At 34.3% G+C, this 25,766-nt stretch overlaps 1 protein-coding gene across 1 annotated transcript in view; it reads left to right on the plus strand.

The window, feature by feature from the left end:
- The window catches only part of TMEM232 (transmembrane protein 232), a 228,204-nt gene that overhangs the window by 23,949 nt on the left and 178,489 nt on the right, over positions 1 to 25,766 (plus strand). The window contains exons 3-7 of the mRNA XM_073233084.1: positions 1,236 to 1,371; positions 11,397 to 11,508; positions 13,036 to 13,141; positions 15,497 to 15,654; positions 22,789 to 22,888. Of these exons, the coding sequence (XP_073089185.1) occupies positions 1,253 to 1,371; positions 11,397 to 11,508; positions 13,036 to 13,141; positions 15,497 to 15,654; positions 22,789 to 22,888 (595 nt within the window). The 5' untranslated portion in view covers positions 1,236 to 1,252. The remainder of the gene's footprint in view (positions 1 to 1,235; positions 1,372 to 11,396; positions 11,509 to 13,035; positions 13,142 to 15,496; positions 15,655 to 22,788; positions 22,889 to 25,766) is intronic.

Here is a 25,766-nt window from a genome sequence, read left to right on the forward strand (position 1 = left end):
TTCCCATTGTTCTTCTATATCCACTTTCCACCTTTCCCCTCTTGCCTATGCCTTTTCAGGCTTCTAGTTTGGTTTAGCTAATGGGAAGCACAGGCAGGTAGTTGATTGCAGTGGAGTACAAAGGAGAGTGAGATCAAAGTTCCAGTGTTCCAGGCTCCCTCTGAGTAGGCAACCTCAGATTGGTTGTCTCTCTTAACCAAAGGTCAAAGATTCTTTTGTAAACACTACTCTCCTGGAGCTATTCTTTCTGGGTTCTTTCTCAGTCAGTCCTGAGAGGGTAATGTTTCACTGCTTCTTGTAAACCCCTGATAATCAGCAGCATCTTAGGTTTATTCTGTTTCATTTTTTAAATTTGAATAACTCTTGCCCACATCTTTGGAAAGTATCTCTATTCAGTCACCACATTTGGGTGTGCCATCTACTTCCTGACTGGCATAATGATCAATTTTAAAAGTTAGCTAACTGAAAAATGAAATGCAAAATAATTCAATGTAAATCTGACTAACCATTTTATTACTTCATTTTGCTATTTAAATACTCGATGAAACATGTATAGTATGTCCTGGTTTTGGTCTTCCATTCACAAAATGTGCTCAGACATACTTCAAAAGGAAAATAAATCAGAATGTGAGGGCAGGTGAAGAAAGCATAATCTAAATGGCAAAAAGGCAGGAGACATACAAAGAAAGTTACAAGTAACCTTAAAAAACAGAAAGCATAGCAATCTATGCTTTATATAAAGCTTTCTACAAGCACTTATATAAAGCACCTACTATATGCCAGGCTCTACTCTGAGCAACTTATATATACTGACCTATTTCTTACAGTAACTCTATAAAAAGGTATTGTGCCCATTGTACAAGTGAGAAACTGATGAACAGAGCAGTTAAGTAAATCAGTTAGTCTGGTTCTATTCTCTTAACCACTGTTCCATGCTGTTCTTCCAATGATTTTGCTGATAGTACTGCTAAAGCATAATAAAGCTAACTGTTATGTGAAAGGATAAGTTTATAAGAGTAACATAATAGGAAGAACATGCATTTTTGATTCAGACTTGGGTTTTACTTCTAAGTTGGTAGTTAAATCTAAATTCTTCCATAATATAATTTTGTTCTTAAGGCTGAGTTTCCTTCTTGCCACTCTTTTTCCCACAAGTCATGAATTTGCATGAAATGTGTTGTTTGGTACTGTGAGTGCATTTGTATTCTAATATAAAATCTAATATTTCTCTTTAGGTTTATGCTGAGTGATTATGGCTGTCAACACATCACCTGTGATTGATAAATTTGGAGTCACGTCTTCCTCTTGCCATGAAAAACTCTTGAGGTTTAATTTTCAAAGTATAAAGAAAAGAAAGAATAATTCATTAATGTAAGTTTGAAATAATTTTCATATCACTAAAGTGGCAGACCCATATGTCTTGTAGAATTTAGAAAGTACAGAAAATTGTGCACAAAAAAATCACCAATAGTTCTACAATTAAGGATAAACATGATAAGACTTAACTATTTTTTTAAAAAATAGCTTCATTATTTGTAATAGTCATATAATTCTAAAATTTTAAATTCTATACTTGTGCAAAGTAGGCATTTTTTTTCTTGAATCATATGTCTTTTAAGTTGCTGTGATAATCCTTTAAATGCCTAAGAGAAAGTATTTAGTAACTGCTGTATTATGAAGCATTTTATTTTTTCTATGTCCTTTGCTATTTTAAGACACAATAGAATGTTTTTCTGCATTTCAAATTATTGCCATAATTATAGATGGGACAGCATGTGATCAAAGAGCTTCAAGATTATCTGTTAATCTATTTTTATTAAGGAAAAATGTTTGAAACAATCGACGTTGTAAGTTTTATTATGTATTCTATTATTCTCTTTATTTTTAAGTTCTTAAAAATGTCCTAAAGTCACACACAATTTTTAAATTATCAACAAACTTTGATCTGGTATCTTCATTTTATAAACTTTATCCCAAGGAAGTAATTTTATCATATAAAAGTCTTGAAAATTTATATAATCATTATATTTTCTAAGTTCCTTCAGGGTGTTGAGTGTAGCTCTATAACTTCATTGTTGACTTGTTCATTCCATTGGCCCATTTCATAACATTCATTCATCTATATTGCCCATTTCAATTATTTTCTGTTTCTAGTTATTATGAAAAATGTTTCTATGAACATTCTAGTACAAGCATCCTAGCACATATCCTAAGGTACATACCTTGGGATGGAATCATTGGATCATGGGATATATACCATTTAGTGAAAAGACTTGCTAATTATCAGTCTTTTGTTAGGAAATCTGTCTCCACTACAAGATCATGTAGATATTCTTATACATTATTTCCTAAAAATCTTATTGTTTTGTCTTTCATGTAGTTGACAGGGAAATGACTTTTTGTTAATGGTGTTAAGAACAGGTCTAATGTCCCTTTTTAATGTACATATCCAACTGCTCAACACCATGTACCAAAAAAAAAATATCCTCCTCTACTATATCTCTAGTATAACTATTGAATAAATCAAGTGTCTGCATATAATAGGTATGTTTCTGGGCTCCCCTTCCTATTTCATTGACCTATTTATCTCTTTCTGTAACAACACAACACTGCCTTAATTACTGTCATTTAGTAATAACATTGTATAGTCAGAATTTTCCAAATTTGTTCTTCTTCAGTGATTACTGAATATTATTTTTAGAAATAAGCTTGCCATATTTCTTTCAAAACTTGTTGGGATTGTTTACTGGACTTTTTTTTGAATCTATAGATAATTTGAGGGGAATTGCTATCTTTATCATAATAAGAATTCCAACCCATGAACCAGGTACATTCCTCCACTTAGTTATTTGTAAATTTTCTCAATAGAATGTTAATGTTTTTTTGCCCCACGGGTTACTGTCTATGTTTGTTAGATTTATTCCTATAAATTTGTTAGTATTTGGTATTTTTGATACTTTTATTTTATGCATACACTTAAAAAAATAGATTATTTCTAGGCATTGCCAGAATGGAAAATACAATTGTTTTTTATACACTGACTTTACGTATAGACATGTTGCTGAATTCTCTGTTGCTTTTCTCAGTCTTGTTAAAATGAACACCTAAACACTCATTACTAAGTTTGATTGTTTTCAACTCTCATCCATCACTTTAATTCTATTTTATGCTTTTTTTTAACTCCACTAGACTTCATTACTATTTTAAGCAGTTAATGCTCCTTTGTATTTTATTTATTGTTTATCACTTTCCTTGCTTTTCATTCCTTCTTGCTTCTTAGATCTTATTTTTCTTTTGCCAGGCATACACCTTTTAAAATTTTCCTTCATGAGATCTTTTGTTGAGCAAAATCTCAGTTTTTGTTAGTCTGAATATATTTTTTATATTATTTAAAATTTTAAATATTCTTATTCTTGAAAGAAACATAAAACTGAGAATCACCTTTGGTCTGCTACTGCTTTTATTCTTTCTTCCCAAGAACATTGACATCATTGGTAACAGCTCCTGCTTTTGGTGTTGAGAAATTAGGTGAAATTTTGATGCTATTTCTTTAATCTGTTTCCCACCACTTTGGGACTTTCAAAATTTTCTTATTGTCTTGTATTTTCTATAGTTTTATTATGATGTGTCATAATGTAATTAAAATTTATTCTACTTGGATTTCTTGGGCCTTTTGAATCTGTGGACTGTGTTTTTCATAACTCCTGAAGAATTATCCTGTTCTGTTTATTCAGACATTACCTTGAAAACCCACTTTCTCTTTTTTCTCCCTCTGGGACTTTTGATTAAATGTATGTTAGATCCTCTCACTGTGCATTTCACATCTTTTACTCTTTTGTGTCTATTTTCCATTTTTCCCCTTTTTACTGTATTTTAAATAATTTATTCTAGAATGTGATCTGTTTTCTATGTGACTAATTCTCATTGCCAGATTTATCCACTGAGTTTTTAAAAACTATATTTTACATTTCTAGTAATTCACTTATTTTTCTTCAACTGTTTTATGTGGACTTATAGTTTCTTATTGCCTCCAGATACTTTTAAACATATTGTGAAATAAGTATGATGGTTTTATAATCTGTATTTGATTATTCCAATGACTGGGGAGTTGGTAAGTTCGTATTTTTTGTTGTTCTCATTTATGTCATATCATGTCATTTTCTACTTGTCCTTGGGAAAAAAAAATGTTTCTGCATGTTTTGTGAGGACCAGGGGAAATATGTCATCCTCCAGGGACTCTGCATTTGCTTCTCTGCCAGGCACCTGTGAATGCTGCCAGTCTGGGACAACAAAAATTAAATTCACTGCCTGTATTTTCTTGACCAACTATTTGTATTTGCTTGGGGTGTAACACACACACACACACACACACACACACACACACACACACACACACACACATTTTTTTCTTTCCTTGTCTGCTGAGCACCAAGGAATCCTTGTCTATGGCTCCCTGAATGGGGAGAAGGGATTGGAATTAGTTCCAATTGCTCTTACCTCAGATATTTAGTTAGACATTGTAGAAGGGGTCTCCTATAAGAGTCTCCTAAATTTCTCAACACCAATAACAGAAGCTGTTATCAGTGATATCAATGTGTTTGGGAAGAAAGAATAAAAGTGGTAACAGACCAAAGATGATTCCATATTCAGTTTTGAGTTTCTTTCACGAATAAGAATAAATTAAAATATAAATTAAAAATTTAAATAATATAAAAATATCTGTAAACTAACAAAAATGTCAAGATTTCCTGCATCTTGAAAATCGTGACTTTTTCTTACTGTGCTGCCACTTAGAAAACACACTTAGTCTTGTCTCTGTGGAAGCTTGTATTAAGGGAAACCAGAGTTTGTCCCTGGAATCAGCTGTTTGAGATGAAGCAAAGGCCTATCTTACATGAAGGAGTATCATTTTTTAAAAATTTTGTATGAATTGTCATATGCCTCATACTGTATTTACTTCACATATCTTCCTTAGAAACATGAGTCTTGGGAGGCTCAGTGTGAGTTCTGTTAGAGACACAAGTAGGACTCCATGTATTTCCTTCAGGTAAGGTACTGATGTCCACACATTTCTGGACCAAAGAGAAAAATCACACAATCTTTCAATGGATTACTGGTTCAGAGTGAGATATTTTGTCACTATTTTCTTTTATGACTAAGATTATTTTATTGTATATAGTCTGTTTTGCCTTTTCTATTTCATCTCAGAGATGGGAAAGACTAAAAGATTTTGAAGATTTACATCAAATATATGCATTTATGTTAACTGACTGGAAAAAGTTAAAAGGGAATTGTAGTCTTGTATTAGGAAGATTTAGCCAAGCTATTAGATTACTTTATATCCCTTACAGAAGCTGCTTGAGTGCTTTTTATATCTGGGAAGCTATAGTCTTCAAAGCTTCCAGAAATGTTAATAAGCCTGAAATTTTTCCTTTTAATGAATGTAACACTTGTTTAGTAAAACATATCCTACAAATATCTGCTCTAAATATTCTATATAATACTATTGATTTTGATATGTATACATTTACAATACAGTATAGCTCTGTAGTGTGGGCTGTGTGTGTTAGCAGCAAGAAGGAACTTTTCCTATTTATATGTTCATCATTTGATTATTCAGTCAATAGTCTTTGTTTATCATTTATCTGAGTTATTATATGCATTAAGTGAAAATCCAATGGTTAAGACTTTGCAGTCAGGTCTGTTCATTTTAGCCTGAGACATCTGTATTTGTAGCATTTAGATTGGCTACAGATGATTTAGCTAAAAATATGGTTATTTACTAGCTAGAAGGCTATAAAGAGGATCAAAACATTCAATTATATATTACAATGTAGTTTCCTTTAGGATATATTACCCCAAATGAGAGATCAGTAGCTACTGATGAGAATATCTGTACAATGTAGTCTGAAAGTTTTACAAGATCTTAGAAACCACAATCCTCTTATATGTGGGCTTATACCACTGTCTTGGCCCAAGTCTCTAGAGGCATAATATGAGAAGAGGATTAAGATTCCAATACTTTATTTGAGGTATTCAAGGCACTTCAGTGAAGGTGGGAAAAAATGGAAAATGAGGTAAGAAACCTTGGTATATTCCCACTTGGGGCACTAAATCAGAACTTGCCACAGATAGAGCAGAGACATGTCTGTACTTGACATATGGGACTTATCAAGACAAGTTACACGAAGTTACATCTCCTGGTAAACCTTAGAATGGAGAAATGAGCAGGGTTATTCTTGTCTCTTCCCTCCTGTCTACATTTTGTTTGGTCAAGATATACCCCATTTATACTACTTCATCCATACTTCTAGTTATGTCATCCAGCTCTTGGCTACTCCACATGTGGAAGGGGACAGGCAACTCAGTGTTTGGGCCATGGAAGTCAGTCATGTGTCACATAAATTGGCGACTCTGTACAATGTTTATGGCCAATACAGGCAATAATCATGAAGACCTTAGAAGGTCTGTGTGCTTATGTTTTGGGGAATGTTTCCAGACATCAGAATTTTTCTTATCCCTAAACTAAACTCTGTATTAATGATTCAGTAGTGAAACTATTCTCTTAAAGATCTCCACTGACTTTCTAAATATTAACTTTATATATTTCTGCGGGTGTGCATTTTTGATCATAGTCTTCATCTTCATTGTATTCTTCTTTGACATCTCAGTCTAGGATTGCTTATTTGCATGGAATGGGCACATAATTGAATTAACTCAAGCAAAGAAAAAGATAATGGAAGGATATAAGGGTTGGATATGGAAGCAAAGAAAAGCAAAGAAAAAGATAATGGAAGGATATAATGGAAGGATATAAGTCTTGTGTAACCTAAGAGAAGAAGGTATAGCCAGGCCTACTGAATTCATTCATTCAGTACTATTTTCTCTAACTGAGAGAAGATAAAATGGTCAACTTGACAGATATGGCCTGCACCTACATTTGACTATAAATTCCAAAGGATAGGGCCTCTGGCTAAACATCAGTAAATCATCCAACATATCTTGACTGGGGGCTCCCATGGTGAACAAGTAGCTTTCTGCTCTGGAGTGCTTCGTCATCTTGCATGACATCTCAGCAAAAGCCACCTTTTGGCTCTACATGACCTTTCAGCTCTAACATCAACTAATTAAAGTATCAGCTAATTATCTAAAACCCTTGGAGAGAGGATTAGATTGGCTCAGCTTGAGTCAGATGTCCACTATGACCCAGTCAGCTACAGTGATGGGTGTGGGTGTGGAGTCATATGGTACTAATACAGAAGTTAGACCCACTGGTTCAGCAGACTGTGAGTAGTGAACAATTCTCAGAGAAGCAGTTTTTACCCCCAATTGTACACATATTTGAATTCCATTGTAGTACTTTTGTGAATCTCCTTTTATCATATTTACTGTTTCTTCATTCCCTTTTGCTTCTTAACGTGGGATTTGTGTAAAGTTCTCTCTTCTTTTTTTTCTGTGTTCTTTCTCTTGAAATTTCATGGCTTTGAGTATCATTGATATGTAGATGAATCTGAAATCTTTTATTTCCATGCTTTATCTACTTCCTAATACCTGCCTCACAAATCCATTTGGATTTTAGACCTCTCCACTTAGATGTCTCACAGATAAATCACAGTTGGTCGTCCAGAATGGCCCAGGTCCTCTGCCCAAATTCCTCCATCTAATTGTCATGATGTCAGCTTGTTACTATTAATCATGTGGGCTCAAAACCTTGAGATTATATGCATATCCACTCTCATAATTTCTTTTCTTACATCCTATTAGTCATCAAGCTCTACTGATTTAGCCTCCACCCAACCTCTCACATTCATTTATTCTTGCTCATTTTTATTGCCCAAACTGCAGTTCAAACCTTTATTACTTCTTACCTAAATTGTTGAAATAACTGGCCGACTGTTCATCAACAGTCACTTCTCTAAACCATTCCACATATGACTTTCAGTTTAGCTATCCTAAACTAAAGCTGTAATCTCATCACTCTTCTGCACAATAATTCTCTCTTACTTATCAATAAAATTCAAAAGTCTATGTATAATATAGAATGAGTGTCCCCTACAACTAAGAAAATCTAAAATAACCATGGCACTTAAACAAAAAGTTTATTTCTCTGACTGTAGTCATTGCAGAGTTGGTATGGGGATCTGGGGCCTAGATTCCGCCTATCTAGTTGCCCTGCTGCACATGGCCTACACTGAAGACCATCTCATGGTTCATCATGGCTGCTGAAGCTCCAGCTATCAGAGTCATGCTTCATGAAGCAGAATAGAGGAAAGGCAGAAGAAGGGCAGTGTCCTTTTTTAGGAGACTTCCCAGAACTACTCTCTGAATTTTACTTACATTTTACTGGCTGAACCCTAGGCATGTGGGCATACCTAACTGCAAAAGACAAATTTTTAGTAAGAGAATGAGAAGAATAGACACTGATGTAGGCAGATATAAGTCTCTGCCACAGACTGCCATTCAATGCCAATTACGTTTGTTCTCAACCTAGCATTTCCATCTTCATTTTCTACCTTGATTTTAAGCATTCTGTCACTTTACAGTAGGTTAAAATTCTTCAGTTTTTTCTTTGTTCTTATGTGTACTAGACAATGCAGTTACCTAAGTTAGGGTAAATTTGAAGCAACTATAAAAAAAGACCTGTAATTTTCAGCGGCTTTAGTAAGATAGAGGTGTATTTGTCTGCCATGTAAATTTAGTGGGTCTAGGCTGATAGGATAGCTCTGCTTTTGGGGTGAGTGAGGGGCCCTCATTTTCTCACTGGGTGTTGTACTTAGCTGCCTACAAAGCTGATTTCAGCACTATATTTGTGTTCCAGTCCACTGGAAGGAGAAAAATCTATCATTCTAGGGAAAGTGATACATCTTTAAATTAAAGTAACCTAAATCTTACATATATTACATCTGCTCACATCCCCCTGGCTTGGCCATGTGGCCCTACCCAGCTTCCAGGAAGACTGGGAAACCCAGGTACTAGCTGGGTGATCAGGTTCAGGAAAAAGCAGAGAAAGGATTTTGAAAGGACAAGTGGTGTTCTGTCACATTCCAATTCCTCTCTGTACTTCAAGGTACAGCTCAAGTGCCATTTCTGCAGAGAAACTCTTCCTGAATCTTTAAACAGAAACAGTGATGCTAATAACTAACAGTTATCTGGCACTGAATATATGCCAAGAACTTGACTGTGTGTTCTGATTTAGTGCTTTTCAGAATTTTACAAGAATTTACAAAATTCCACAGATGGAAAATTTTAGGTCACACAGATTGTTTAAGTAAAGATTATAGGACCAGGAAGGATTAGAATCATGATCTTTACTGAAATCCCACAGGCTTTCATTTCCTATTTTAGTATTTCTCCTTTATGTTACCTCACTTGCCTCCTAGACTGGAAAGTTTCTGGGACCAAACCTGACTGCTCTTCTAACCCCTATTGTGTCTAGTGAAGTATACTGTATGCAAGAGGCTTACCTTCAATATTTACTGAACTAATGAATGATTAGCTTAAAAAATTTGTGAATTTAAAGATAAGGTAAACAGTCAGTTTGGATTGGGTATGCATGCAATCACGAGAATTTAGTATATATATTTTTATATGTAAAATTATCATGGTCTTTATTCACTACCTGTTCCACAGACTGTTCTTTTACAATTATAGTGGATTACATTTATGTTTGAAGATTTTGGAATGTGTGAAGCTAACTGTACTTTCTTTCAAATGCCTGTATTTGCTCTCTTTCAAGTGGCCTGTTGCTTCTCCTCATGTGTTTTGTGTATTATTAAATAATAACTTGTATAACAACCTCAGTTCATTTGTGATAGGCTAGAAATGGTTAAAATAGTTATATTTATTTCCCATTAAATATTTATTGACATGAGCTGTGGGGCACCAATTAAGGGACTCTATCTCTATAGAAAGCTGAAAAGCATGAGCTTTCCATATTCTCAATGATTCATTACAGGTCACAATTCATATTGAAAAATAATTGATGAAACAAATTATTCTAAAAATATATTTTAAGCATAGAAATTTAATTAGATATTTCATCCTGAATTTTATTTTGCTTTAGAAATAAAATGATATAGATGTATTTTTCTCAGAGCCTATATGCTGAGATAAAGTATCTAATTTTAGAAGATGTATTTTTAAGTCTGTATTTGAAACCCTGGATATTGTGTATGTGTTTGGTGTGTCTGTGGGGTGTCTACCTCTCCTCTAAATAGCCTGTGAGGCCTGGTCCTGGCCACCTAATCTTATCATCAGTTTCTCCTTTGTCTTTTACTTCTCCTCTTTCTCCTCTCAGAGGTCTCTCTCTCGAAATCTAACCTGTTTGCTTGATGCAAAGTAGCGTGTTTCCCTGATGCTCTCTTCTGCACTGTCTTCACAGTACTTACTGCTCCAGAAATCTTATTCACTTATTTATTTTCATGTTTTTATTGTGCATCTATTCTCCGCCAACAGAGTATACATTCCACGAGGAAAGGGACTGCACATCAGTTTTAGATTCACTTCTGTTTTATGTCCTCTTGCCTAGAAGTGTGCTTGATTCACAGTGGGTGCTCAACTAATACAGAATGATTCAATAAATTAATAAATGACTGATACACTCTATCTGGAAGTGTGTTTTGTTTTGTTTTTTACCTTATATTCCTTGTCTGTTAACACTACTTTTTAAAATACTCTTTATTATTTAGAATAGATTTAGATATAAATCTTTACTCTTTATACTTATATTGCTGTAATCCTGATCAAGCCCCCATTACCTCTCACCCAGGCATATGTGTGTCCCTCCCCTGCTACATCCCACATCCCCACACCAGCGCTGGACACAGCATCAGCATGATCCTGTTCAAACTTAGGTGAACTCATATTGCTTGTCTTATTAAAACCCTGCAATAGCTTCCATCTCATCCAGAGTGACACTTGTCACGTTTCTGGCTTTACTACATACATCTTTTCTCCCCTGCTCCCTTTACTCTAGCCGCAGTTGGACTGAATCCACTTGCATGGAGGGAATAGAGGTTTAGCTTGGATTGAACCAACAGTGGCATATGTGAGGAGATAAATCCATGTTCAACATAATTAAAGTAGCGTGTGCTGGATATTACCTATGAAGAAGGCATGTACCAACGTGACTTTCGCAACCATTTCAGAAACTTTTTTTCAGAGGCTACAGAGTTCTATGACATCATGAAAATTATGTTTCTCAATCCAACAGTATGATAAGATCAATACAGGAGATGTGTACATTTACTTTTTTTATTTTATTGATTTTGTGTGTGTGAAACATTCTTATTAAGGTAAAGTAATTGTTTTAGAAAACAGCTACACTTAGCCACTGGAAATTGACTAAATAGAATTTGTAACTGATAGTTAAAATTACTGAATTTATTTTGGTTTAGGCCATCATTTTCAATCACAAAAGAATTCATCTTGAGATTCAACCAAACAAAAAATCCAAAAGAGGAGGAAAAATTATTGGACCTAGCTAGAAAAAACATTCTCAGATGTAAGGTAATTAATACTACACTACTTGATTACTTATACTGTAAACTTTCTCTTCTAGTTGGTGGATGGTTACATGTTCAAATATTGAAGGAAAAAATAAAAATACACCTTTCTTTGATTATAAGTAGATACAGTTAAAATATTAATGCAAATTAAAGTTAAAGATTATAGTGAAATGATTCAATGTTAAAAGGCTTTTTGGGTAAAGATTCTCCATAAATTATTGGGGAATATAGCTGTCGGCACTAGTTCAAGAGCCCATGACAAAATATCTATGACTGGAAAGTAAAATTTTGATTATGAAAATTCCATTTTTTCCTAAAAACAAGTTAACTGGGATGTGAGATATCCCAAAGAGGAAAGAAAGCTCATTGTACATGTACAGCATACTCTGTTCTTTCTCTAACAAATTATTCACCAAACTACGCACTTGTAAAAAATATGTTCTTTAGGAGAATGCCATTAATTCCCACATTTTTAGACATATCAAAACAGAACAGAAAGTGAAATAAGCCCTTGTTTTGCCTTTCCTACATTAGTGTGTTTAAGTTTGGCAGAGAAATAATGTACATATGATTTTGCTTTAATACCGAGTAATTCATGAAATAAAAGTTGCACAAAACTGGAGCATAAATTAAGCTTTTCTGTTGTGGTGGTGGTGATTTCCCAATATTTTGGTTCACGGTTGCTCATACATTTAAATTTTTTTTAAATCCGTGAAAAAATTTGAATAGAAGAAGGAATATACTTTTGATAAGTATGCGTGCTGATAGGTGCCAGCAGGTACATTCATCCGTGAACTTCTCTCCAAATTGGCCAGCTGATCCCTGAGACAGCCCTAGGAGTGGGCACATTAGGAGAAAAGGAGCAATCTTGCTATCTCCTTCGCGTTCATTAACTTTGGTCCATCCACAGTGAAGTAGCCGAAGTCTTCCAGCAAATTGTCATCACACTAATTTCAGTTGAATCACATTTCTTCAATATACTTTTCCTTCTAAAGCCAGAGATACATCTTGTGGTAGGGAAATGAGACAGAAGTAAGTCCTAGAAAATAAATAATGAGAATTACTTTCAGCAAATAATGAATGATATTACTCAGAATTTTAACACCATTCTCTGCATTTGAACACCAATATAATTTACATAAAATGTTAAAAATTAAAAATAATAAAAGTGAAAATATAAAGTTTTATGCAGTACTCGCCATAGAACATCAGCCTTATAGAATGACTTTCAGAAGATAATTAAGGGGTAATCTAAATAATAAATTATTCTCAGATATAAGGTAATAGTACACTGTTTGAATACTTAGTATTGTGATTGTTCTCTCCTAGTTAGTGGATGATTACATGTTCAAAATATTGAAAGAAAAAATAATACATCTTTCTTTGATTATAAGTAAGCATAGTTAAAATATTGTGAATTAAAGTTAAAACTTATAATTAAATAAGCTTTAAATATCAAACCAAAAATTAATTAGTCTTTTAAAAAATGGACATTTTGGTTTGCCTCTTTCATGCTTCCCCATAACAGAGAAAATTGGGTCTCAAAACCTTAGGCTCCGGGAAGCACGTACATCTTCCTACAGCATGGACTGAAGTAGTATATTTGGCTCAATGCAAAGGAGAAATCCAAGATGGTATGTGCTCTAACTAAGCTCTTCTTATTAACTCTACGTGTTTTCTAGATCATCAGTGAAGACATAATTTGAGAATTAGAATATTTAGAAATTTTGTGGGAGCCAAGGAAAATATGCCTTTCTCTATTGAAATATCTAATAATGTTTCATTATGAAAGTTCCTTTTGTAATTTTTAATTCATGAATTTGACTGCTCCACTTTTTAATTACAAAATTGTTTTAAAAACTTTCACTTAGCATAGTCTTTATTGCTTTTTTCTAAAATTAGCAACTAATTAAAAAGTGATATAAAATGTCACTTAGTGATTTTCAATTACAATAGACATTATACTGCAGTGAAACTTGTTTCTGCATTTTATAATTTTTACTCATGAAACATTAACTAAATGGCCATTTGTTTTTCACTTGTTTCACTTGTTTCAAACAACCATTTTATTCATTACCTTTGCATTTCTCACTTCTCATTTATATGTCTCCTTTCAAACCATCCTCTAGCCAATCTAAAAAGGAAATTAAAAAACCTTATTTCTAAGGAAGTACAATTCCTCTGTCATAATCCTAAATTTTATGTGTATGCTTTTTCAAATGAGTTTTAGAATGTCAGTCATATGAGGTCGTTGAGTTTATCTGCATGTAAACTGGGTGTTGTAGTGCTACCTGGGAGCTTTAAAGCAATAGGAATAGTAAGAATGATTTTGTATTTAACTTGCTTTTATGGCACTTCATCACAGTGTTATCCACAGCCTGCCTTCTATAAAATGTTTAAATGATATTGAAGTAAACAGTCTTGGCTTCCCAGCAACCAGCAGCCATTTGCTCTTTGTCCATTAAACCTCAGTTTTGTTCACGTATCCTGCAGTCATGTGATTCAGAAGGGGACTGGCCCTTTCTAGTGCCAGGTGGTGAATCATGGTGGATCTAAATCTATCACGGCAATTGCCTTTTACTCATCAGTGATTAGATGAGGGGTGGTCACATTAGCTGGTCCTGACCAAGAGATGTAAAGATAGGTTTGTTTGAAGTCCTTTTTGTTGAACTGCTTTTGAAAAAGGTATGCCTAGGAAGAAAGTACCCCTTCCTTCCCCACCCGTCTCTTGATTCCTCTCTAAAAGGCTTGGTAGGAAGAAGATGCCTGAAGCTCGTGTGACCATCAGAGTCACCGTGTACATCAAGGAAACCAGAAGAGGAAAGACATACGCACCCAGAGGGCAGTGATGTCAGTCTGTACTGCAGCCTGTCCAACTCTCATCTTGTGAAATAATGAACATACTGATTTTGAAGACACTTCACTGAGTTTTTGTGACACACAGCCAAAAGTTCACTCATTTACTCCAAATAAAATCCCTAAATATAATTTTTTACTGGCTCTCCACTGAAATACCATTCTAATCCATGTCCTGCCTGTACTTTTGTCTGTTCCTCATTCTGAAGTAGACTTCCCACAGAGTCAGTGACCATGCTAAAACTTAAATGATTTCCAGTGCCTTCTGATTTCACTTAAAAGGAGCAGCACCGACTCCACCTTACATCCTACAAGGCTCTGTGATCCGGCTCCTGACTGCCTCCCCTCCTTGTTCTTTATGCCCCAGCCACCCTGGAGCACAGAGTCTCCGTTGAATGTGTCAGAGATTTTCCTTCCTCAAGTCCTTGCATTTGCTGTTCTTCCTCAGCTACTTACATAACAGCCCCTCAAATCTTTGTAATGACTTGAGGTGCAATACCTAGGGCCTTAGCTCTAAATTCTGCCTCATTCTGCTCCAGTAGGCCCTGTGTCCTCTGCCTTGACTTTCCAGTCTTCCACTCTTTTCTTTTATAGCACTTATCTTTAGCACTGTCTTGTCATCCAGCTCTGTCCCATTTCCACACTGTTAAGTGTGTGACCTGCTGATCTGTCTTGTGTTGGAACAGATGGAACTCCTTGGGGATTTCTCTGTCTCTGTCTCTATCATTATCTTTATCTCTGTCTTTCTCTATCTCTGTAGTCTCTCCGGCTTAGTGACTTTTGAGTAGCAGTTGGATTTTCTACATGGAAGATTAGGGTTCCAAAGCTGGCATCTTGAGAAAGAGATCCAGGTGGCAACTGTATTGACTTTTGTGATCTAGCCTTGGAAGTCATGCAGTGTCACTTCTGCTATATTTGTTTGAAGCAGTCACAAAGCCTGCTCAGGCTTTAGGAGAAGGGGGCATAGACTTCACTCCTTGATGGGAGGGGTATCAAATATCAAATTGTAAATTTTTGAAATTACAATCTGGTCTTGGTGACTGAGTAAATAGTTGATTATAAGACTTAATTGTAGCATATAGAAAAATAATGTAATTTATAAATTATGCAGTTTCTACTTATTCATTTTTCAGAAGCTTTAAATATGCTTTATGCTTCCCTGGACCATGCTTCCTTTGATTATGATCATCTGCCTGCCTTATTTTTTGTTGCGGAATCAGTTTTATATAGACTCTATTGTGATGCATTCCTAAAGACATACTTATATACAGTTGAAATAAAGCTAGCAAAGGTATGTGTTAAAATATTTTTAATGTTTTTAATTGCTATACTTACTACATGTAGCCATATGACATATGTTTTAGGGTCTAAAGAGGCCATTTGGTTTTATTATGGAATATTCTCTTGTGTATAATTGATTATAATCCTGTCTGAAGGTGAATAATGCATTTGCTTGACATCCAAATGGAGATAGAAAAACGATTTCACCAACTATTTAAGAAAATAATAATTAACTAAAAATTAAGTTTATACTTATGCTTGAGTGTATATAGCTTTTCTGCTCTCTGTTTTAAGGAATTTTAAATGCTGCTTTTCCACTTAAAAATGCTGATAGGTAACCTCAAGTGGTTGACCAATTTGAGATGAATTGTTCTCTCAGTAATCTATGTCATGATAGAGCCACCATTTGGGAAGCTATCTTCATGTAGCTTGTATTTTATGTCATGTGGTTCTACTTCCTGTGAGGATCATGGTTGCCTGCTGCAAAATTTGTTTCTTTTTATTAAGGTATCATTGATATACAATCTTATGAAGGTTTCACATGAGCAACTTTGTGGTTACTACATTCACCCATATTATCAAGTCCCTGCCACAAACCCCATTGCAGTCACTGTCCATCAGCATAGTAAGATGCTATAGACTCACTACTTGTCTTCTCTGTGCTATACTGCCTTCCCCGTGCACCCCCTACATTCTGTGTGCTAATGACAATACCCCTTAATCCCTTTCTGCCTCCCTCCCCATCCACCCTCCCCACCCTCTTTTCCTTTCGTAACTGCTAGTCCCTTTTTGGAGTCTGTGAGTCTGCTGCTGTTTTGTCATTTCAGTCTTGCTTTGTTGTTATACACCACAAATGAGGGAAATCACTTAGTACTTATCTTTCTCCTCCTGGCTTATTTCACTGAGCATAATATGCTCTAGCTCCATTTGTGTTGCAAATGGTAGGATTTGTTTCCTTCTTATGGGCAAATAATATTCCATTGTGTATATGTACCACATCTTCTTTATCCATTCATCTACTGATGGACACTTAGGTTGCTTCCATTTCTTGGCTATTGTAAATAGTGTTGCTATAAACATAGGGGTGCATATGTCTTTCTGTATCTGGATCTTGTTTTCTTTGGGTAAATTCCTAGGAGTGGAATTAGTGAGTCAAATGGTATTTCTATTTTTAGTTTTTTGAGGAACCTCCATACTACTTTCCACAATGGTTGAACTAGTTTACATTCCTACCAACAGCGTAAAAGGGTTCCCCTTTCTCAGCATCCTTGCCAGTATTTGTTGTTCCTTGTCTTTTGGATGTTGGCCATCCTAACTGGTGTGAGGTGATATCTCATTGTGGTTTTAATTTGCATTTCCCTGATGATTAGCAATACAGAGCATCTTTTCAAGTGCCTGTTGGCCATTTGAATTTCTTCTTTGGAGAACTTTCTATTCAGATCCTCTGCCCCTTTTTTAATAGGGTTATTTGCTCGTTGGGTATGTGAGTTCTTTATATATATTTTGGATGTTAACTCCTCATCAGATATGTAGTTTGCGAATATATTCTCCTGTATTCTAGGATGCCTTTTTGTTCTGTTGATGGTGTCCTTTGCTGTACAGAAGCTTTTTAGTTTGATGTAGTCCCACTTATTCATTTTTGCTTTTGTTTCCCTTGCCTGAGGAAATATGTTCATGAAAAAGTTGCTCATGTTTATATTCTGGAGGGTATTGCCTATATTTTCTTCTAAGAGTTGCATAGTTTCATGACTTACATTCAGGTCTTTGATCCATTTTGAGTTTACTTTTGTGTATGGGGTTAGACAATAATCCAGTTTCATTCTCTTACATGCAGCTGTCCAGTTTTGCCAACACCAGTTGTTGAAGAGGCTGTCATTTCCCCATTGTATGTCCATGGCTCCTTTATCATATATTAATTGGCCATATTTGTGTGGGTTTATATCTGGGCTCTCTGTACTATTCCATTGATCTATGGGTCTGTTCTTGTGCCAGCAGATTACTGTGGCTTTGTAGTAGAGCCTGAAGTCAGGGAATGTAATCTCTCCAGTTTTATTCTTCCTTCTCAGGATTGCTTTGGCTATTTGGGGTCTTTTTTGGTTCCATATGAATTTTAGAACCATGTGTTCTAGTTCATTGAATAATGCTGTTGGTATTTTGTTAGGGATTGCTTTGAATCTGTAAGCTGCTTTAGGCAGGATGGCCATTTTGACAATATTAATTCTTCTCATATATGAGCATGGGATGTATTTCCATTTATTGGTGTCCTTTTAAATTTCTCTCATCAGTGTCTTATAGTTTTCAGGGTATAGGTCTTTCACTTCCTTGGTTAATTTTATTCTTAGGTATTTTATTCTTTTAGATGCAATTGTAAATAGAATTGTTTTCCTGATTTCTCTTTCTGCTAGTTCATTGTTAGTATATAGGAATGCAAAAGATTCCTGTGAAATAATTTTGTATCCAGCAACTTTGTTGAATTCAGTATTAGTTCTAGTAGTTTTGGAGTGGATTCTTTAGGTTTTTTTATGTACAGCATCATGTCTTCTGTAAACAGTGACAGTTTAACTTCTTCCTTACCAATCTGAATACCTTTTGTTTCTTTGCATTGTCTGATTGCTGTGGCTAGGACCTTCTGTACTATGTTGAATAAAAGTGGGGAGAGTGGGCATTCTTGTCTTGTTCCCCAATCCTGAAGCGTTTTACTGTTAAATATGATGTTGGCTGTGGGTTTGTCATATATGGCCTTTATTATGTTGAGGTACTTGCCCTCTATACCCATTTTGTTGAGAGTTTTTATCATGAATGGATGTTGAATTTTCTCAAATGCTTTTTAAATATCTATTAGAATGATCATTTGATTTTTGTTCTTTTGATTGATGTGATGTATGATGTTGATGGATTTTTGAATATTTTAACATCCTTGCATCCCTGGGATGAATCCCACTTGATCATGATATATGATTTTCTTGAAGTATTTTTGGATTCAGTTTGCTAATATTTTGTTGAGGACTTTTGCTTCTATGCTCATCAGGGATATTAGTCTGTAATTTTCTTTTTTTGTGGTGTCTTTGCCTGGTTTTGGTATTAGAGTGATGTTGGCCTCATAGAATGAGTTTGGGAGTATTCCCTCTTCTTCTACTTTTTGGAAAACTTTAAGAAGGATGGGTATTAGGTCTTCACTAAATGTTTGATAAAGTTCAGCGATGAAACCATCTGATCCAGGAGTTTTTTTCTTAGGTAGTTTTTTGATTACCAGTTCGGTTTCCTTGCTTGTAATTGGTCTATTCAGATTTTCTGTTTCTTTCTGGATCAGCCTTGGAAGGTTGCATTTTTCTCGAAAGTTGTCCATTTCTTCTAGGTTATCCAGTTTGTTAGCATATAATTTTTCATAGTATTCTCTCATAATTCTTTGTATTTCTGTGGTGTCTGTAGTGATTTCCTTTCTCATTTTTGATTCTGTTTATGTGTGTAGACTCTCTTTTTTTCTTGATAAGTCTGGCTAGAGGGTTATCTATTTTGTTTATTTTCTGGAAGAACCAACTCCTGCTTTCATTAATTATTTCTATTGTTTTATTCTTCTCAATTTTATTTATTCCTTCTCTGATCTTTATTATGTCCCTCCTTTTACTGACTTTGGGCCTGCTGCAAATTTGTTATTGGTCAAAGAAATTTCGCTTACCTGTTGGTTTTACTGCAAAGAAAGAAAAGAAATGCTAAAAGAAGAATTTCTTTAAGGGTATATTTTTAGCATATATATATATATGTTTTAAGAATATATGTATGTGTGTATATTTTTATATATAGTTTTATATATGTTGTATATGTGTGTACATATATAAAACAATTGAAATGAAGTATGGTATTATTTCCCAAAATATGTTTTTTTCTTATTCAATTTTGATTATGAACTTTTAGAAACTAAGTTTGAAAATAATCATTAGTCAGCCAGGGCATGTTTGTAAGATAGTGTATTTCAGTCCTTAGAAATCAGTCCTAGATCCTCTATGATACATCTGTGAGTAAAAGACTTATGAAGAACAGGCAGAATGAAAGCACATCATAGAAACTGAACTTGCGAAGAACTGAGGGTTTGCATAGAAGAAGGACTGGAGGAAAAAAAGACAAGTTGTTACCAATGGCTGTTTGGGTGGTCAGATTATGATGACTGTTTCTTGATTATTTTTTCTGCATTTCCCAAAGTGTCCATTATGGTGATATAGAAAAAATATTTATATAATTATTGTAGAGATTTTTAAAGGTATCTATCTGTGATGCAGATACAAAATTTAGATATCTTTTGTACTGGAAAAAGAATGGAATGGAAAATTGTAAAGCAAGTTTGTATTATCTTTCATTTCTTTCTCATCCCCTTTAGTGTCCTTTTCCACTTCTTGGCTTTTATATTTCTGCCAGCAATAAAAATGGCTATAAAATAAAGTTTCAGCCATTGCACCCACTGCTTATAAATCATGTCATTTAATTTTAAAAAGATCTCTATCTCTTCTCATCTTAAAGTTTAAAGAGTTTGCACAGACTCATACTGCAGCTTCAAACACTGAACACTTAATTATGTGCCTTGCACAGTGATAAATGATTTAGATGTATTAGACATATTAATTTATTTAATCTTTACAACAATCCTAAAAGATAGGTGCTATTATTATCCACCATTTTGAGGACTGTAGCATAGAGAATTCAAGTGAATAACCTAGGGTCTCAGTAGAGGTGGTTTTGACAGTCTTCAGTCCAGTGAACTCTCAGCCATGGTGCTACACATTCACCTTGGCTCTCAGATTTACTAATCTTAAAGCTTGTTCTTTACTGTTTTAGATCATATAAATTAGCTAGTGGAATAAGTATGCTCTATAATTACCTTTGACTTTGGGCAAGAAGCCATTTAAGGCAAGCAGCCATGCGTTGGTTATCCTCCTTGCCTATGTAGAATTTTCATTATATATCTGCCAGTTAGTTGGAAACTTCCTTTTAGATCTTTTCAACAGAAATGCTATATGGAAGGATATTACCAAGGAGATATCACACACCTTCATATGCAGCCATACTGTTCCTCCTTTGACAAAGTCATACATAGCTCAGGCTGGGAAGAGCCAGAAATAATCTGGTTCCCTAATATTGTTTACTTTCAGATTTTGTATGCATTTTTTCTTGTTATTCACCTTTGAGTATAGAATCTTTTTACCTATTAAAGTTTACTTACTGAAGTGTAGAGAATACAATACCAGCCTCAGTAGTTTTGTGTATATTTTAGATAGAAATATAAACAGTGTTCTTCCAGTTTGTAGAGAAGAACATGGAACACACAACCAACTATTAAAATATAACATATAATAAATACTTTTCAGCATTTCTGTTTCACAGATAGCAGAGTTAAGGAAATGAAGAGAAGAAATAGAAAGAGAAGGATGAAGGTGGGTAAAGAATAAAGAAAGGAAAGATGGCAGAGCAGAGAAAGAGAAATTGACAAGCAGAGTTTCAGTCTAGGAGGCAAAGCTTGAGTTGTCAAGCTGCAGAGAGAATATGTACAAAAATGAGACATGAGGAGAGATGCACAGAAAGTCCCAGAACCCCTTAGAGATAAAGAAAGGTAGAATTTTCAACAAAAATCTGGCTTTTCAGAATATTACAGATGAAGCTTTTTAAACTATTTTTCCAAGAAAAGTTGTAACTAGGTTTAGCCTCTGGGTCAAGTGGAACTCATGACCAGATTGAGGTATAAATCAGTGATAATTCAACTGATGATTTTTCATGTGTTTTGCTGTTTTGTCCCACAATAACTTCAAACATTAACATTCCTTTCAATATCCACCTCTAATCCCTTTTTTGCAAAATCCAAAATTATTCCCCTTCTGACTTTTTCACTCATTGTCTGTAACAATGGGTATTTCTGATTTTAATACTCTCACTTAGGGTACTGTGGTGTTCTTTTAAATAGCCTGTCAATCTCCACTTCCTTCTTATCTAACTTCAACCTCTTAGAGGAGCGCAGTAGTACAGCAAAGTAGTCTGCATGCCTTATGAATGTTTCACTTTATTTTTTAAGTCTATATATGGCACATGTTTATAATTTATGAATACATTTACAAATATTGGCATTGCATTCTCAATTTGTTTTACTGGAGTTTGTGGTAAAAATATTTGAAAATCACTGCTATAATAGAAAATTCATGACTTTTGGTGCAATATACACAGTCCTGGGTTCAGTGTCCAATAATGCGGCTTATTTGGTTAATAGTCTTAGGTGAATAATTGAGACTTGGTAGAATCATCTTTTTTTTAATATGTAGAGCTAATAATTCCCTTCATCACTGTTAAGAGGATTTAGATGTACATATATCTTGATAGTGATATCGGGATAGTTATTGTTATTTGGTTCTCCATTATCTTATGATTAGGTGGAACTTAGACACTTGTGTTCCATTTATTTCTTTAGTTTATGGAGATTTTTTTCTCATTTTTTATGGAAGCTTGCATATCATCTATTTTTTGCTGATGCACTAATTTTTTGTAGTCTATGTAAAACTAATAGTTTTAGCTATACATGAAACTTGACAGCAGTTATTACCGTGTTTAGTTAGTAATGACTTAATTTTTTTCATAAGGAAATGCGAATCTTAGTACAGCATACTATGAAAAAGAAGAACATTTCTCAAAACTATCTAAAGCAGTATTTTTCAAACCATTTGAGACCCAGAGGAAGAAATCTCTTGCATTGGAATCCAGCACACATACTATACATCTCATTTATATACTGAAACAAGGAATTATGCAATGTACTTTGATAGTTTTCTCTTCTTTTATTTTACTTAAAAATCCCCTCTCAATTGATTTCATGACTCACTTAAGGGGCATTACTGCAGTTTGAAAGATACTTTTCAAAGGATGTAGAACAAAAGAGCATTCAGTACTAGTCAGTATATGTAATGTAGAGATGATTTATAAAAGTTTTTTTGCTGAAGCAGTATTTCAATCTTGATATAAATGTTTTAAAGTTATTCAAAAGCATATAATCTCAAGTGTTTGAAATTGTTTCATCCAAAGTGAATGTAATAATAAAATGGTTTGTTTTCCTATGTTTTTTAAGCATTTATTGATGTAATACAGAAATGCTTTTTTCTTTTTCTTTTGACAGATTGGCTATTTGGTCTTCTTACGACTTTTTATATATTTCCTGCATGGTCACCTAGAAAATTTTAAACAACATTTACTTAGGCTTCAATCATATGTATACGGTAGACTATCTTTTTTTTCTACACTTATAAATATTTTATATTATATTATGAGAAGCACAGACTATCACTATAAAGAGCATAAGCTGTATTTTATTTTTTATGAAAGGATAGGTGCAGTTTTGAAGAACATAGCTTCTGGGCCAGACTGCATGGATTTTACTTTTAATTTCCCAGTTAACTAAGTGTAAGACCTTACCTGTGAGTTAATTTCCTCATCTGTAATAGTATCTAACTATCTGGATTTCAAGACAGTTCAACTCTAACACTAGAGGCAATGTAGATGCTGGATTGGAGTAAGGAGAGAGTGAATGCAGGGTGTCAGTTAGCTACAACATTAGTATAGGCAAGAGATGTTAAGGATGTGAACTATTAAAATGGGAATGGGATACAGAAAAATGGTTTTGAAAAATGTTTATGAGACAAAGCACACTCGACTTGGTGATCAATTGGATTTAGGCTAAATATAAAGGGAAAGTGAGGAATTCAAAAGGAATCTAAAGTTTTACATACTGAGTAATAGGTTCAACATAATGGTGTTCTAAAATGAGAAAATTTGGGAGAAACATTGGACATACTGAATTTGAATCTCACTCAGGTAAATATACCCAGAGAATGGTTGGAAACAGGTATGGAATTAGGGAAGTACGTGTAGCCTGGGATTCACTTATTTCACGGATAGTAATATGGGTGATTTGACTGTCATCCACGTTAATGTAGCTGAGGTAACATGGGGATGGGAGGTGGTGGTGTGGAGAAATTAACTCTAGGAATAGAATCTTGGGGAACATGAACACTTAGTAGATCATTGTAGTAACAGACATCAGTAAAGGAGAATTAAGGGAAATAAGAGGGAGTGATGACTTAGAAATCCAAAGAGGTGAGGTTCAAGAAGATAAACATTACCCAAGAGCTGTAAAAATATTAAATAGTAGGAAGCCTGAAAATTGTGTTGGTATCTGCAATCAGGAAGTCATTGTTGATCACAGGAGCATCCTCAATGGGAGGGGGAAGCAAAATTCAGATTGGAAGTAAGCAAAAAGTGAAGAGAAACTTAAACTCTTTCAAAAAGCTGAGCTATAAAAAGAATGAGAAATATGTAAGTAGTTTGGATGAAAAAACAAGGTCAAAGACAATTTTACTCCTTTCTTTCCAATGGATGACCTTTACTTATTTTTCTATCCTAAATGCTCTGACTAGGACTTCCAATACTATGTTGACTAAAGATGGCAAGAGTAGACATCCTTGTCTTGTTCTTGATCTTAGAGGAAAAGCTTTCAGCTTTTCACAGTAGAGTACGATGTTAGCTGTGAGCTTGTCCTATATGGTTTTTATTATGTCAAAGTACATTTCCTCTATACCTGCTCTGTTGAGAGTTTTTATGATAAATGGATATTGGACTTTGCCAAATGCTTCTCCTGCATCAAAGAGATGATCACGTGATCTTTTTCCTCATTTTGTTATTGTGATATATCATATTAACAGATTTGTGGATGTTGAGCCATCCTTGCATCCCTGGAATACACCCACTTATTCATGGTGTATGATCCTTTTAATCTATTGTTTAACTCAGTTTGCTAGTATTCTGTTGAGGATTTTTGCATCTGTATTCATTATAGATAGCGGTCTGTAATTTTATTTTATTGTGGCATCACTGTCTAGTTTTGATATCAGAGTAACACTAGCCCAATAAAAAAAGTTTGGAAGAGTTCCCTCCTCTTCTGTTTTCTGGAAAAGTTTGAGAAGGATTGGTATTAATTCTTTGAATGTTTGATATAATTCACCAGTGAAGCTGTCTGGTCCTGATGTTTTGTTTGTTGGGAGGTTTTTGATTACTGATGCAATCTCCCTACTTAGTAATCAGTCTGGGAAATTTTTCTATTTCATCTTGATTCAGTCTTGGTAGTTCTGTGTTTCTAGGAATTTATCCATTTCTTCTAGGTTGTCCAATTTGTCATGTAATAGTTCATAATAGTCTTTGATGATCTTTTGTATTTTTGTTAAAAGTTGTAATGTCTCTTTCATTTCTGGTTTTGAATCCTCTCTTCTTGGTGACCCTAGCCAAACGCTTATCAATTTTGTTTATCTTTTCAAAGAACCGTTTTTATGTTTTCATTTTAAATAAACTTTTTAGTTTAAATAAGTTGAACTAAAAAAGAAATAAGGTTCAAAGTAGAGACATTTAGTATGTTGTAGGATGAGTTGAATAGACTCAGTAATAGGTTCAACATAATGGTGTTCTAAAATGAGAAAATTTGGGAGAAACATTGGACATACTGAATTTGAATCTCACTCAGGTAAATATACCCAGAGAATGGTTGGAAACAGGTATGGAATTAGGGAAGTACGTGTAGCCTGGGATTCACTTATTTCACGGATAGTAATATGGGTGATTTGACTGTCATCCACGTTAATGTAGCTGAGGTAACATGGGGTGATATAAGATATAAGATATAAGATATAAGAAAGGGAATAATATTTGATAGAAAAAAGTCATAAAGGAGGGAATAGAAGGTAGTAGTGGAAGTTTTTGGAGACTAACAAACATGCATCACTGTTAGAGTTCTGCTAGGGTATGAAATCAAGACAAAGCTCTTAGACTAGCAGAATAAGAATTCATGTTTGTCATATCACTTGTTTTGATTTATTGATTACATTATAAACCCTCTTTTTAATTCCTCAAAGTATTCAGCATAGTAACCCATAAAATATTCAGGTGATAGTGGCAAATAAATTTTGAAAAATTATCTGAGTAAAACCTAAAGTTCTTATATTGGTTTGTTATGGTGGATATAGCCCAAGAAAGTCAACAATCTTTGTTTCGTATAAACATAAAAATCTCTAGATTCTGTCCTCTTTTTAAATAGTATTAAATAGAACT

Source organism: Manis javanica, chromosome 1 (genome assembly GCF_040802235.1).
Source record: "Manis javanica isolate MJ-LG chromosome 1, MJ_LKY, whole genome shotgun sequence".
NCBI lineage: Eukaryota > Metazoa > Chordata > Mammalia > Pholidota > Manidae > Manis > Manis javanica.